The following is a 13,390-nucleotide window of genomic DNA, read 5'->3' as shown; positions in this document are numbered from 1 at the left end:
AGAAAATAGATCTATTTGAGGGAAAAATAAGTGGGTGTCGAGGTTCGTCCAAAGATCACGGTTAGATATGATTATTGGGAAGGCCCGTCCGAGCAAGGCGAGTCCTTAGATTAAGCCTAACTTTTTCCGCATACCTTCATCATTAAAAAGAAAAAATGATGCATAATATCTTCATTTACCGACGCTTTTTCAATGTGAGATGACAATTTCAACATTGTTGGGTAAATTTTAAAGCAACACTCCATAAAACATTGCATGAAGCATATAACTAAGCGAAAGTAGAGAATGCGACAATTTGGAAATTCAAAACTAGGACAATTAATTAATTAGACTGGGAAATAACTAGCGCGGTTACCTACTCGGCCATAAATTCTCTTTTAAGTCAATCTTGCAAATTCTAATGTATAATTGAAAGTAGAACGACGCTGGGACCCTTAATTTTTAACAAATCAAGGATTTCTTCTATCCACGTTTTCTTCTTTTATTTATTACAAGCAATGAAATGATATTTTTTGTCACTTGCAAAAAATCATTACAAAAGTAACGCTTCGAGAAATTTTTCCCTAAATTTGCAAAAATAATGTTTCGAGACTAGTATTATTGTGGAATATTAAAATTTCCAAAAGCAACCCTTTCCAAGCGAGTGTTATTTTTTACCGTAATTAGGGTTACGCTCTTGGTTGTCATGCCAAGAAGAAACCTGGTTCTTCTCTTGATCCAATTTCGTTTGATTGACCCAATCTTGTCATGGCTCTTTAGAACTGTCTTTAAACTTTAGGATTCCTTCCATCGAACTAAGCCGCTATAGGGGTTTATCTCTTAAGTTGGGATTTGATGTAATTCTCCGGTAATTATCTCCCCATTAATATGTCCTTCGGTAAAGCTTTGGTCTTGGAGTAGGACAGGTACCTCCAAAGCTTTCTCCCTTATCCACAAGAAAAGGGAAAATAAGTGTGTATTATGGTAGATGAATTACATAGCTAGTCATGCCTTGCTTGGCATTCTCCTAGTATCAAATAAAATAATATGACATCATCATTTTAGTCCTTATTACATGAGCTTGATGATTATGGCAGAATTTAGGGAACCCTGAGGCATGAACGAGAAGAAAGGGAGAGAATAATGAGAGATGAAGGGCATTTTGTTCTGGACATGCATGTCATGGATGTCTGAAATAGGGTTTACTTTGAAGAAAGGGCAACTCTCCAGCACAAGCGGAAAAGGCATCGCGGATAATAACACCACAGACTTTTCTCCCAATTTTGGAATGTCTTTTCCCCGACTCCTTTCTTGCTCACGACTCTTCCTAAAAGGACAAAGTAACTATCTTAATCAATTTTCTGACCAAAAAAAAAAAACTATCTTAATCAATTTAGGTTTGCCTATAGGGGCCAGTAGTTTAAAATAATGAGAAAGTGTATTGTGTAGCCATATACCCCAATTTAAGATATCAACAACCAATGAGGTATTTGGCCTTATTACAATCATCAAGCATGAGATTATAAAAATAAAAAAAATCATGCGATGGGAACTTATACTAGCGACTGGTTGGATATTATTGTGGATGACATGCCGACATGAACGTATCATGCGGTATCATCGTTGCACGAGATTGCCTAGTTTGGAACTAAATTTTCCCGTATATACCTTAATTAGTGCCTTCGATGGCCTCTAGATAAGAGCGCCGAGAGAAGCGAAAGAGGGGTAGCCCTTTCACATAAAAGAGAGACACTATATTATAGGAATAATGACACAAATAGTCCCTGAACTTTGGCCAAATGTTCAATTTAATCCCTGAACTTTAGTCTAATATTTTCAAAGACTACATTGAATATTTTGATATAGTAAATTGAACATGTATCAAAAGTCCAGAGACCACATTAAACAAATTAAAAGTTCGTGGACCACATCGAATATTAGGCTAAAGTTCAAGAACCAAATTGCACATTAGGCCAAAGTTCAAGGACCATTTATGTCATTTTCCCTATATTATATTTACTTTGTCCATGACATAGCCACTGGGATAGCGACACGCTACAAACTCCAAAGCCGGTGGTTCGGGTTTATATAGATTTTCTTAATCACAATAAACCTCTTAGCTAACTTAACCAAAGGTGATCATTAGGTGGACCGAGGTAATATTAGGCTTAAATTTTTGCTCGAGCCTCCGCAATTAAATTTCATATGAATTTTCTAGGTGACCCGGGTTTTCTTATAAAATGCCATTGCCCCAGCCTACACAAAAAAATGAGCCAATCACTTCGCTGTCTTAGCCACACACCCACGTCCCTCCACCTCTGGTGAACCCCACAGTTAGTACGCCTCTCTTTTTGCACACAGGAATGTGAATGTTTGTGGCCGAGCGCACATCATTCGACCTTGACGGTTGCGGATGGCGATGACCTTCAATCTCTAGAAATGAAGGGTTAATTAAAATAATTACTGCAATTGGGATAACACTGTTGACCGCATCTCGCATTAGAGCCCAATAGGGATGTGCAAAATGGACTGCCCAAATCAAGAATCACTCGGACTGGACCAGCTGGTTTGGTCCAATTCTCGAAAATATCGGTCCGGTTCCTGGTTTCTAAAAATGGAACCGGTGTCCAAGTGATCGGGTTCCCGGTTCCAAAGAGAACCAAATCGGACCGACTACATATACTTTTTTATTTTTTTATTTCATCAAAAAAATTAGTAAAATGTAAACTAAACCCTAAGTGAAGAACTTTTTTTATTCATTTTTTTCAATTTGAGGATCATTACATGCATATCACTTAATTCAAAACAACAAGATAATATCAAATAGTGGGAATAAAAAAGTGACCGGTTCCATTGGACTGGACCGGACCACCAGTTCTAGGACCAACTCGTCCGGTCCCCGATTCCCAATTTTGGAAATCCATCCTCCCGATCCGATTCCCAGTTTCACTTTAGAATCGGACCGGAATGGGAACCGATCACCCCTAAAGCTCAACACCTATCAGGACACGCGACATAGCTCCACTAATGGTGCCATTTGGGCAACACCTATCTACACTTGACACTCGCCTTTGTTTTGCCAAATCCCAAAGGAAAAATTATCTGAACTCATACTCACCGAACAACAATATCTCAACTTTTCAAACTGTCCAAAAACGCTCCGATTTTTACTTGAGAGATAAAGATATTCACAGTTAAGTTTTCAGGAGGAGTTAGAATTTTTTAACTGAATTCTATTCGCCTCAATACTTTTGTACCTCAAAAAAAAAAAAAGTCTAGGCATTTTTTTGGTTTACTTGAGGGTGAGGACATTTTTTGCCCCGTTGTTATAAGCTGATTTATTTTGTTTTTTCTAGAATTGGCCCTTTTTTTAATGTTAATCAAATTGGATAGTGGCTACGAAAGACCGCCCAAACTAGTTGGCCCAACGGTGCTAACGTGAAATTGGAAAGTGGTTTCGAATTCTCCGGGACGACTACATGTCGCTTTAGACTTTCGACAACGTGCGGTGTGAAATTTCAACACATTTGGTCCTTCACCCTTTAGAAAATATCTCATTTAAATTAGCTCGTCCATTATTTACCAAAATCTGTTTCCTGTTCTTTTCAAAATCTACTCAACATAAATTGTGAAATAAAACTGAAAAAAAAAAAGAGGAAACGTAGCTTTTCTGATCTAATTTAAGTAATATTTGGGTGAAAACAAAGCTTTGGACCCAAACGATTTCTGATCTAATTTAAGTAATATTTGGGTAAAAACAAAGCTTTGGACCCAATCGCCGTTGTTTTGGTTTATACTCAATACTTTAAAGTTATTACCACGTAGGAGAGAAAAATAATTTTAAAAAAATGGCATGTCAGCATTTTCGCAAGTCAAATTAACGTAATTAACGGAAGGACTTGATTGTGCTGATTTTACAAGTTTTTTGATTTTATTACGCTATTTAAAATTTTTAGGAATAGTACTGCACACACATATTTATTAATACTTTATATTGTTCCGAGACTTGTGTGAAATCATGAGGAGTCCAGCCCAATACTCAAGTTAGAAGTGAACAGTGCCCTCCTTTTAAAATGAAAATGGCCATGATTCTATCCTTTTCACTTGTCATCTTGCTCTGGATCCTCATGCATCTGACAGCCCAAGGAAGCGAAGGGCTCCGAGCTAGTTCGAACAAGTCCGTGGCACTTCCGTGCATAGGACGTGGCCCATTCGTGCATGGGACGTAACCCGTCCGTGCATGGTACGTAACTCATCCATGCATGGGACGTGGCCCATCCGTGACTAGACGAGAGCACCGTCCGCGACCCTTTAGTTCTCTCTGACACACGACCCTGCAGCTTCCCTTGGCAGGTGTCCTTCCCCACGCCCTAAGGCCTCTGGAACTTTTTGTATAGCTATGTAATGATTGTATCGGTTCAAACACCACCGTTGGATCATAAGGGTATCAACGAATCAGATTAGACCCGCACTTGTATATATAGGGGACCCTCCCCCTTCATTTGTATATGTTCATTTGCAAAAAATATAACTACGCTGATTTTTCTCCATTTTTGTGAATCGAGTGTGTGTGTGTGCAAGGCTGACTTGGGAGTGATCCTAAAGCCGCGCGGGTGTGGGATCATTGTAAATCGACCGACCCGTGACACATCCATAAGTTCTAAAGCTTCTTCCCGCATCTCAAAAGCAAAGAGAGTGCCCGAGAGAGGAAGCTAAAAATGGCAGACAGACGACTTCAAGAACTCACAGAAGAGCTAGATGAAGTGCTAACAGAAATAAGTGATCTCAGAAGACGGCTGGCCAATGCCAGAAGGGCTTTATTGCGTCATATTTGGGAAGGAAATGTCCCACGCACAGATGCAGAGAGAGTCAGAGCACAGTTCATCCAAAGCGACCTTGGTCGGGCTATAGAGATGCAGAACAGGCTGATAGTCGCAATGGCTCAGCTGATACGATAAGGATGAACTTTTTTCAAGCTTTTTTGTCTGAAGAAATGATGAAAGTCGTGAGATCCGTACACGCTAAATCTATTGGCTTTCTGGAGCCACCATAGAGCTGAGTTTAGCTTAGATTATGTCCCGAAAGGTTTTTCTCAAGAAGCCCGTTTGCGAGCAGGTGTTTCAATGAAGATCAGCTTGTAAAGTTAAAGTTATTTTTAAACCCATGCAACATGGTGCAGAAGCGGACAAGAGATTCTTCGTTTTGCAGGGTTCCATATCTAGCTTGCAAAAACGACTAATAAAGAGCTGATAAACCGATACGTCCTTCTTGCTAAAGATTTCTAGTCATTTCTGAATGATTGCGTTAGTTTCTACGTATCAGATTCAAGTGTCTATACTGTGGCTTCTGTTGCTTTAATCGTTTGCTCATGGAACCAAAGGACCTTTGACTAACCAATCTCTGGGGTGAAATAAAGTAAAGATTGGCAACAAATTGTTCACTGCAATTTATATATCAAGTAGGATTACTGAGATCGCTTTTCCTGGAAAATGGCAATTAGTACTCAGAATGTATTGACAGAAGTTGGAAACCGTAGTTTTCCATACAATCCGGGGGTTTTTCAAACTCTTAACATTTCAAAAAAGGTGCATGCTTTTTAGCTTTGCAACTGTTCCGCTCAGAGAAAAGCTTTAATGGTTGATCTTATATCTTATTTGCGCTGGCACATCTACTCTCGTGATGAGGTCCATGGATTGCGAAACCCATGAGCAGGTCTTGTCGTGGCTCGTAAGAACTCTGTCTTTGAACTTCAGCATTCCTTCCATTGAACTGAGCAGCTCTAGGGTTTTATCTCTTGAATTGAGTTTTGATGTAACTTTCTTCGGTAACCATTTCCCACTTAGTATGACCTTCTGTCAAGCTTTGGACTTGGAGAGGAGGAGTGATCCCTCCAAGCTTTCTCACTTATCCACAGAAACAGGAAAAACAACTAAATAAATGTGTATTATGTTAGATGAATGACATAGCTCTTCATGCCTTGCTTGGCATTCTCCTGGCATCAAATAAAACAATATGATAACATCAAATGAGATTGATAATCCTGTCAGAATTAAGAAAACCCTGAGACATGCCGAGAAGAAAGGGAGAGATTACTGAGATGATGGCATTTGTGCTGAATGCATAAAATAAATGTCTGAGTTAGGGTTTACTTCGAAATAAAGACACACTTCAATACAATGGAAGTGTCCTTTGAGTAGAGCCAATTGCATTTATATAGCTTTTTTTTCCGAACAAAAAAAAAACGTGTTTGGTTTCGCTTGAGGGACTAGCGGAGGTGAGAACATGAGCAAAAGGCATCGCACACAAAGATCAGCATAAAACGTTTCTCCTGATCTTCAGTATGATTTATCTGCTCCTTTCTTGTTCAGGCACTCTTCTTAAACGGACAGCCGCCGCTAACTTCATCAACAACCGACGAGGTATTTGGTCTTGTTACAATCTTCAAGCATGAGATGGTAAAAAGAAATCATGTGATGTGAACATATACAGATGATTGGTTGATGGCATGCTGATGTGGACATATCGGGCAGCATTATCTTTGCATGAGATATCTAGTTTGGGATTAAATCTTTCTGCATATACCCTTAATTGTTGCCTTCAATGGCCTCCAAATCAGAGGGAGGAGAGAAGTGAAAGACAGTAGCCCTTCGAGATCATAGAGAGACATTTAATTACCTTTACTAATTTTGTTCGTGATATAGTCACGTGGATTTGGGATCCTTTACAAACTCCAAATCCATTGGTTCAAGTTCATTTAGATTTCTTGATCACAATAAACCCCTTAGATAACTCAACTAGTGGTGATCATTAGAAGGACCCGAGAGACATCAGGCCTTAAGATCGAGCCTAAATTTTTGCTCAATCATCAATCATAAAAATTCATACGAATTTTCGCGCTGGTTTGGGTATTTTCATCAAATGCCCTTCCCTAAGCCCGCCCAAAAAATGACCTAGTCACCACGTTGCCTTAGCCACACACCCCCGTGCCTCCACCTCCAGCGACCCCCACAGTCAGTACGCCTCTCGTTTCGTACATAGGCATGTGAATGTTTGAGTCCGATCCTACATAATTCAGAACCGAGGTCATTGACCTCCATGAATATCTTAGAGACCTTCGGTGAGTGGTGGGAGTTGACCTTTGATGCTCGCCGACGAGGACAACGGTGATGGGGCATCGACCTCCGGTGGTTGCCGATGGAGACAACCTTAAATCTCTAGAAATAAAGGGCTACTTAAAATGACCCCCACGGTTGGGATAACATCGCTAACAGCATCCCCGGGCAGAGCTCAACATCTATCAGGGCACGCGAGTTTCGATATGGCGGTTGTTTCGCCGGAATTTCTCCCTCGACGAAATATCTTTCACCGAAAATAGTTCATCGGCTTCTAATGGAAAGAGGTTGGTTCTGTGGTGATCCTGGACAGGAAATATCCAAGTGAATACAGAAATCGAACACTTTACTCACAATGGAATTATACAAACACAAATCGTGCCGGAATTCAATCGATGGCAAGACTTGGAAAATACAATTGATTCAAACGAACCAAATGTTGTCGAGCCCTGGCAAAATTTAATTGACAGCAAAGCTTGACAACACAATGATACTACGCCAGAATTTTATCGACGACCCAGCATCGAACATGAAACACACGCCGGAATTAAATCGACAACGTCTAAAAGTTACGACTGTGAAAAGTAAATTGCAATATAGGAAAGTAAAGATAAAGACAAATTTGTTCAATTTGTGCGGAGATTTTCGGTTATATAATTTGTGGTATTTATAATGTTCCAAAAGTAACTGTTTCCCGACAGTTGCATTCTCTTGGAGCAGTTCCCTTCATTGATCTTCACGTTCCTTCATTTCCGAGCCACTTCTCGACAGTTCGCGACGGTTGAATTCTCTCAAGCGGTTCCCATCATTGACTTTCCACACCCTTTCCTTTCTGAGAATTCGATGCCCATGACCTACTTTTAAACCAATGCTTCAATTTCGTTGCACGATAACTACTCCACGATCTATCTTCGGCGACTGTTCAAACTTTCAAGCAGAAACCGTTCCATCCAAAAGTGTTAATTCGTTCCTCCTCGATTTCGACTACTTTGCCGGTTTCCAACTCTATGGTCATACTCTAATGTTATCAGCATTTGCTGGTGGCTTCTATCACCCTGATTAATTTGCCTCGACTAATAGCTATGCTTCCATGTCCATGTGCCTTCTAAAAACTTTGCTGATTTCCTGTCTCTCTTCAATCACCGCATATTGACAGCCGGATATGGATGTTTGCCGATATCAATGATGAGTTTCTACGGTTGTCGACAAGATACCGATCACCTCCGTCGATAAAAAATATCGCGTGTATGCTCACGTGTTTCTTACATGATTGTTTATGCTCGTGCCGAAAGCACGTGCATGTCCATGGCGACGCTCAACTATTTTTGTCGTAAACAGCGGTATTTGGGCAATACCTGTCTGTGTTGACACTTAGAAGGGGAAAGGAGAGATTGAATTTTAGTTGGAGCTTTTGGAGGATGAGATCGCACACACCACTGTTGAACATGTATATTATTACTTCAATCACTAAATAATAAACAAAAAGTATGTACAGAATATGCTTCTGTTATGGTCAATAAGAAAAGAAAATGCTAGAGAGGCTTTTGTGTCGTCCTGGCCCTACTGCCAAACGCTCCCACATCCCGCCATAATTTGCCCCAGGCCGGGTTGATGACGGTTAGCGACCTCCTCATCGAAACACAAACAGAAGGCAAGAACACCGCGTCCCCCGCAAGAACCTTAAACAAGCGCCTTTTCAAAAGGGAAAAAAAAAACATCAAAACTCCATTTTCAGAGCTCCAGAAATGGCGACTCCGCTCTCCGCCGTCGCCCTCGTGCTCATCTCTCTCCTCCCACAGAGAAGCCTCTCGATCTCGGGCTTTCGTGTCCACGTCCCTAACTCTCAATCTCATCTCCAACACCCTGATTTCCCCTCAAGTCCCCTCCCTCACCAACTTCTCTCCCTCTGATGACTCCTTTGCACGGTTCGGCCAGCCGCCACTCTCTCCTCCGACTCCACTTCCGGCCCCATGCGCTCTCTTTCTCTCTCTCTCGATACCTTGAGGTCGCTTCATCATGAGGCCACGATCTCCACCATTAACGCCAACCATTCTCTGTTGCTAAGCACCTCGCCGTCTTGATTATCAGGTTGAGATAAACGGCACCAAGATTGTTGGCTCGCCGGTGTTCAACGACGGGAACTTGGTGGTCTTCTTGGGATTGAGATGTTCTTCGATCCAGAGTTCCAAACTTTGGCCCCACTTCAGAGTCCAAGCCCTGGCCTTGAATGTGTAGCACCGAGATATGGCGGTTTCGAGGATCTTTCGGGTGGGAATATATTTGCCGAGGCTTGTGGGGCAATGAGATCAAAAGGGTACTCTGTGATGGCTTCTTTTCTTGGTTTGCAATTGATGAAACTGATGGGTGAAAATCAGATGCTGATGGTTTTCACTCTGTCAGACGAATCTGATGGTGAATCACACAGGGAGTTTCAGCGAGTACCCTTCGATCTTTCTGTGGCATGTCGTTCCATGCAAGCTCTCGGCCAGTGATCTACTGGACTTCAACAATGGGACATTGGTGCATACTCGTCTGGAAGGATTTGTTATCGAGATCACGAGAATTGGTGACGCTTTGATGCTTAACGGAGATCCAATGACTTTGCCGGACATTTACACGAGCGAGTGGCTCAGCGTCCATGTTGTTCTTGATGTCATCGCAGCAAGAGAAGGCAGACAGACTGGGATGGAAGCTTCATCTAAAAGTGGCAGAGTCTAGTAATGATTTCTAGAGGAATCTTTTGTTTCAATCCTCTTCTTTTCCTTTTGCTTCGGGAGATGAGTCTCTTTTATTGTGATCACACATCAGTTCATGCTTTTTCACTAGTCTGTCTGTTTAGCAGTCCTCAAAGCCTATACAGATAATAATAGCTCACACTGGCGATTTTCTTCATTGTCGGTCCATGATTGCTCTGGCTCCGTGGATTTCTGTCCGCATCTGATTCTGAACTAGAAAATGTTCAGTAGGCTGGGATGAATGGCTAGTCTGTGAGATTCAGACTTCTAGATTGAATCAAATATATTGGAGTGATCTTCATGTTTCTTGACTATATGTGAGATATGATGTCTGTGGTTTCACTTTCCTCCACATGGCCACCATCTTTTCATCTCGGAATGCCGTACTTTTACGTCCACTTCTTTGCAGTCATGGTAAAGCAGCAGTCTTTATTGGCAAGTTCAAGTTCAGTTGCATTTCTTTAAGACCGCAAGCGATACATCTTATTGTGGACAGATTACATCAGCACCTTCTAATGGAGGTTCTTCTGTGCTTCGTGAATTTGCATACTCATCAGAGCACCCGGGGTTTCTGAAACCCGATTCTACACCCAAAATCATCCTAGCCAGTGCATAGCAGCCCAGTGAGCAAAACCCGTTAAGAGTTTCGTCGTGTTTTCAGTCTGTGATCAGCATTCATTCTACCAAACTTATTCAACTTACTGAAACACAATCCCGACTCTGACAAGGTCTTTTTCTGCCATCCGTTTCTTGATGCTCACTTGTACTGTTGATTGACCGTCCATCGCTATTCGCTAGTCATTGTAATCCGGTTACCACCTGGGTTCTTCCTCTTCTTTTCTTCATCAGCTTTAGTTGCTCCTTTCTTGCTGTTACATGCTTCACTCGAAACTTGAAGTCTGAAGAATTCTTCTAGAGCTACTTTGAACTCTCTGCAAGGTCACTTTTTGGAAGATGTCCTCGCATCTTCCTTTTAAAAGATACCAGAATAAAGATGCTATTTTCGTAGTTACCATGTTCCTATCGTTCTCTTTCCAATTCTGAAATTTCAACCAATCAAGTCTTGGGTTGGGGCAAGAAGGACGAGGTGACGTTGTTTGACCAATGGTCGCAGTCAAATGTCTCACGTAAAGGTTGGTGATTGTAGCCACAGTTATCAAACATGTTTTCCTCAAGAGAAAGTTCATTTTCAGGGAACCAAATCGCATTTCAAAACTTTCTTGTCAACGGCATCAGAGCTGGAAGGGATACTCGCCAACACCACGAGAGCTTCTGCTTTTGAAAACTTGTAAGTTGATTTAGTAGGTCTGATTGTTCTTCACCCTTTGTAATTTCAAAGACACGTCAGAACTCTCGACTTAGGCATTTGAGCTGCATCGAGTCCTCTCTGTGTCATGCGAAGGAAAGGAATCCCAACAATCAGAGAAGAGTAACAAATTCAGAGACAGCCAAAGAAGATTGATGAAGACTCACCCTATAATAAGAGATCAAACGGCCCAGCACTCATTGGGTTGTCCAAAACTGAAATGACTGTCATTCAACCAAAAACATTCTTCAGCCGTTTTCCTTTCTGCATCTTTCCTTCCCTGTTTCACTCTCTTCCTCAAAGACCCGAAGAACTTGAACAAGGCAGATAAGGTTACAGACCAGGTTACAGAAGAACAGGACAGCTGAGTGGAGTAATTGCCGTTGTCTTGGCGACCTGATGAGTGAATAAAGGAACCAAAGTAGCAATAGAACTCCACAAGATGTCAAATCCCAGATTGCAAACCAGTTTTCATTAGACAATACCCTGCTGCAGCTAAGCTTCCTCATTATGCATATGCAAACAAGCATACGCAAAAAGAGCTGGTGAGAGGAGGATCGCTTTTGAATACCTGGCTCTAACAGGAAGCCTCGAATAAACGAAATATCTTCGAGTCCCCTTAAATGCCGACCAACAGTGGCACACAGCCACAACAGTTTTTAAGTCCACAATCGATTGAATCATACTTAAAAAGGGAGTACACCATTGCTTCCACAGATTAACGATTCAAGACTTTGAAAAATCAATTCCCACTGCTTGATTTCCACCATCATTTGAAAATGTCGAATTATGTAAGTAGCACATCGATTAGCAATCCAGAGAAGGAGCAAGATGACAGCGTTCTCAATTGCCTAAAACACTTCCTAAGAAAGCACATATTCCTCTCAACTGGTTGACAGTGCTCATGAAAAATTTGCTAACAGATCCACTTAATCACAGGTGACCTCAATAACAGGGCGATACCATAAACCAACAAGCACATGCGTATCATTATACAAGGAGTCCAAAGATTCTGAGCAAAGCTTGGATGCTAAAAAGCACACTGGTTCCCAAAATGCCCTGATTACACTTCAGATGGAGTAGGCTATTCACACAAGAATATATGCGAACCAAGAATATGTAGGGCTCATACATATAACGGGTCGATTCATTCCGACATAAACTCTCAACCATTAATAGACCGAAAAAACTATCAACTCAAACTAAAGGGACAAATTAGTCGAATAGGAGAAATATTGAAGAGATCCAGAAGAAGGAAATAAAGCAGAACTTATACTAGAAAGAGCATGTTTCTGGTATAAAGAAGACGACAGTAAAATTTGAGTGCACTCCTGCCACATACCGTTCTTCCTAACATCATATTGGAAGAAAAGACGGAAATTAAAGAAACATGCCCTCACCAATAACCACTGGGAATGGCTAGCAGCGGAAAAAAACACATGCAATCAGCACAATTTCAATTAGCTCGCATAAGCGAAAGATAACTAGTATCTCGACCTTTCGACATTGCCACCCCAGCGCAGACACTTGGCATCCCAATTGTTAGCAGGCAATCAGTAAAGACATTACTCTATAGTAACAACAAAGATGATAACACTACTACAATAATAGAAGGAAAACATGACAGAAAACAAACCCAGTAAGATAGGATTGAAACCCAAAATTTGTGCCTCTGTGTAAGGAGGAAACACAGACCCAAAGCTGAGGATCACTTCCAAATACCTGGCTCTAATATGCCTACTCTGTAAATGCAGAAGGATGCAGCAGGCAAGTGAATTGGGAGCAAGTATTGGAAAGGTTAAACGTCAGCTAAAAAAAATCTCTAGTCTAGATAATTACCCTTAACTCCCTTTAAATGCTAATGAGCAATAGAATATATAAACAGATCGGCAAAGTGGAGTATCTCAATGCACCAAAATGACATTTCAATCAATACATCATGTAGAGGTGGGAATTCACATCCTGTCATCATATTCATGTCAATTATTATATTGTAACATTGCTAAATTAAGTTCAAATTTGATTAGTATGAAGAAGACTTGATTTTCATAAGAACCTGTTCAAAACATATCAATAAATTCTTGTAATGTAATGTTCTCATCTTGTGTCAGAACTTGCCGCCCCCTCAAGGACATCCAAGGCTATTCACAAATCAATTCAAAGTGGTACTCCACCACCTTCAAAAATTTGAAATCACTTAGGGCATAAATTAACAATCAACAGAAGGAGAGACACAATGACCTACCGGATATGATGGC

The 13,390-nt window shown here is 41.0% G+C and overlaps 1 protein-coding gene across 1 annotated transcript; it reads left to right on the top strand.

Annotated features, from left to right (window-relative positions):
• Positions 1-9,256: 9,256 nt before the first annotated feature.
• LOC130137317 (putative fasciclin-like arabinogalactan protein 20) lies at positions 9,257-9,809 on the top strand. Its single transcript, XM_056308103.1, has 2 exons — positions 9,257-9,431; positions 9,517-9,809. Exons 1-2 carry the CDS (start codon positions 9,257-9,259, stop codon positions 9,807-9,809), a joined length of 468 nt encoding a protein of 155 aa, XP_056164078.1.
• Positions 9,810-13,390: the final 3,581 nt, after the last annotated feature.

This window comes from Syzygium oleosum, unplaced genomic scaffold (genome assembly GCF_021117445.2).
Source record: "Syzygium oleosum isolate NSW1041296 unplaced genomic scaffold, Sole_v2.1 Sole_v2.02, whole genome shotgun sequence".
NCBI lineage: Eukaryota > Viridiplantae > Streptophyta > Magnoliopsida > Myrtales > Myrtaceae > Syzygium > Syzygium oleosum.
The sequence above is the reverse complement of the archived record's forward strand: the minus strand, read 5'-3'. Positions and strand labels throughout refer to the sequence as shown.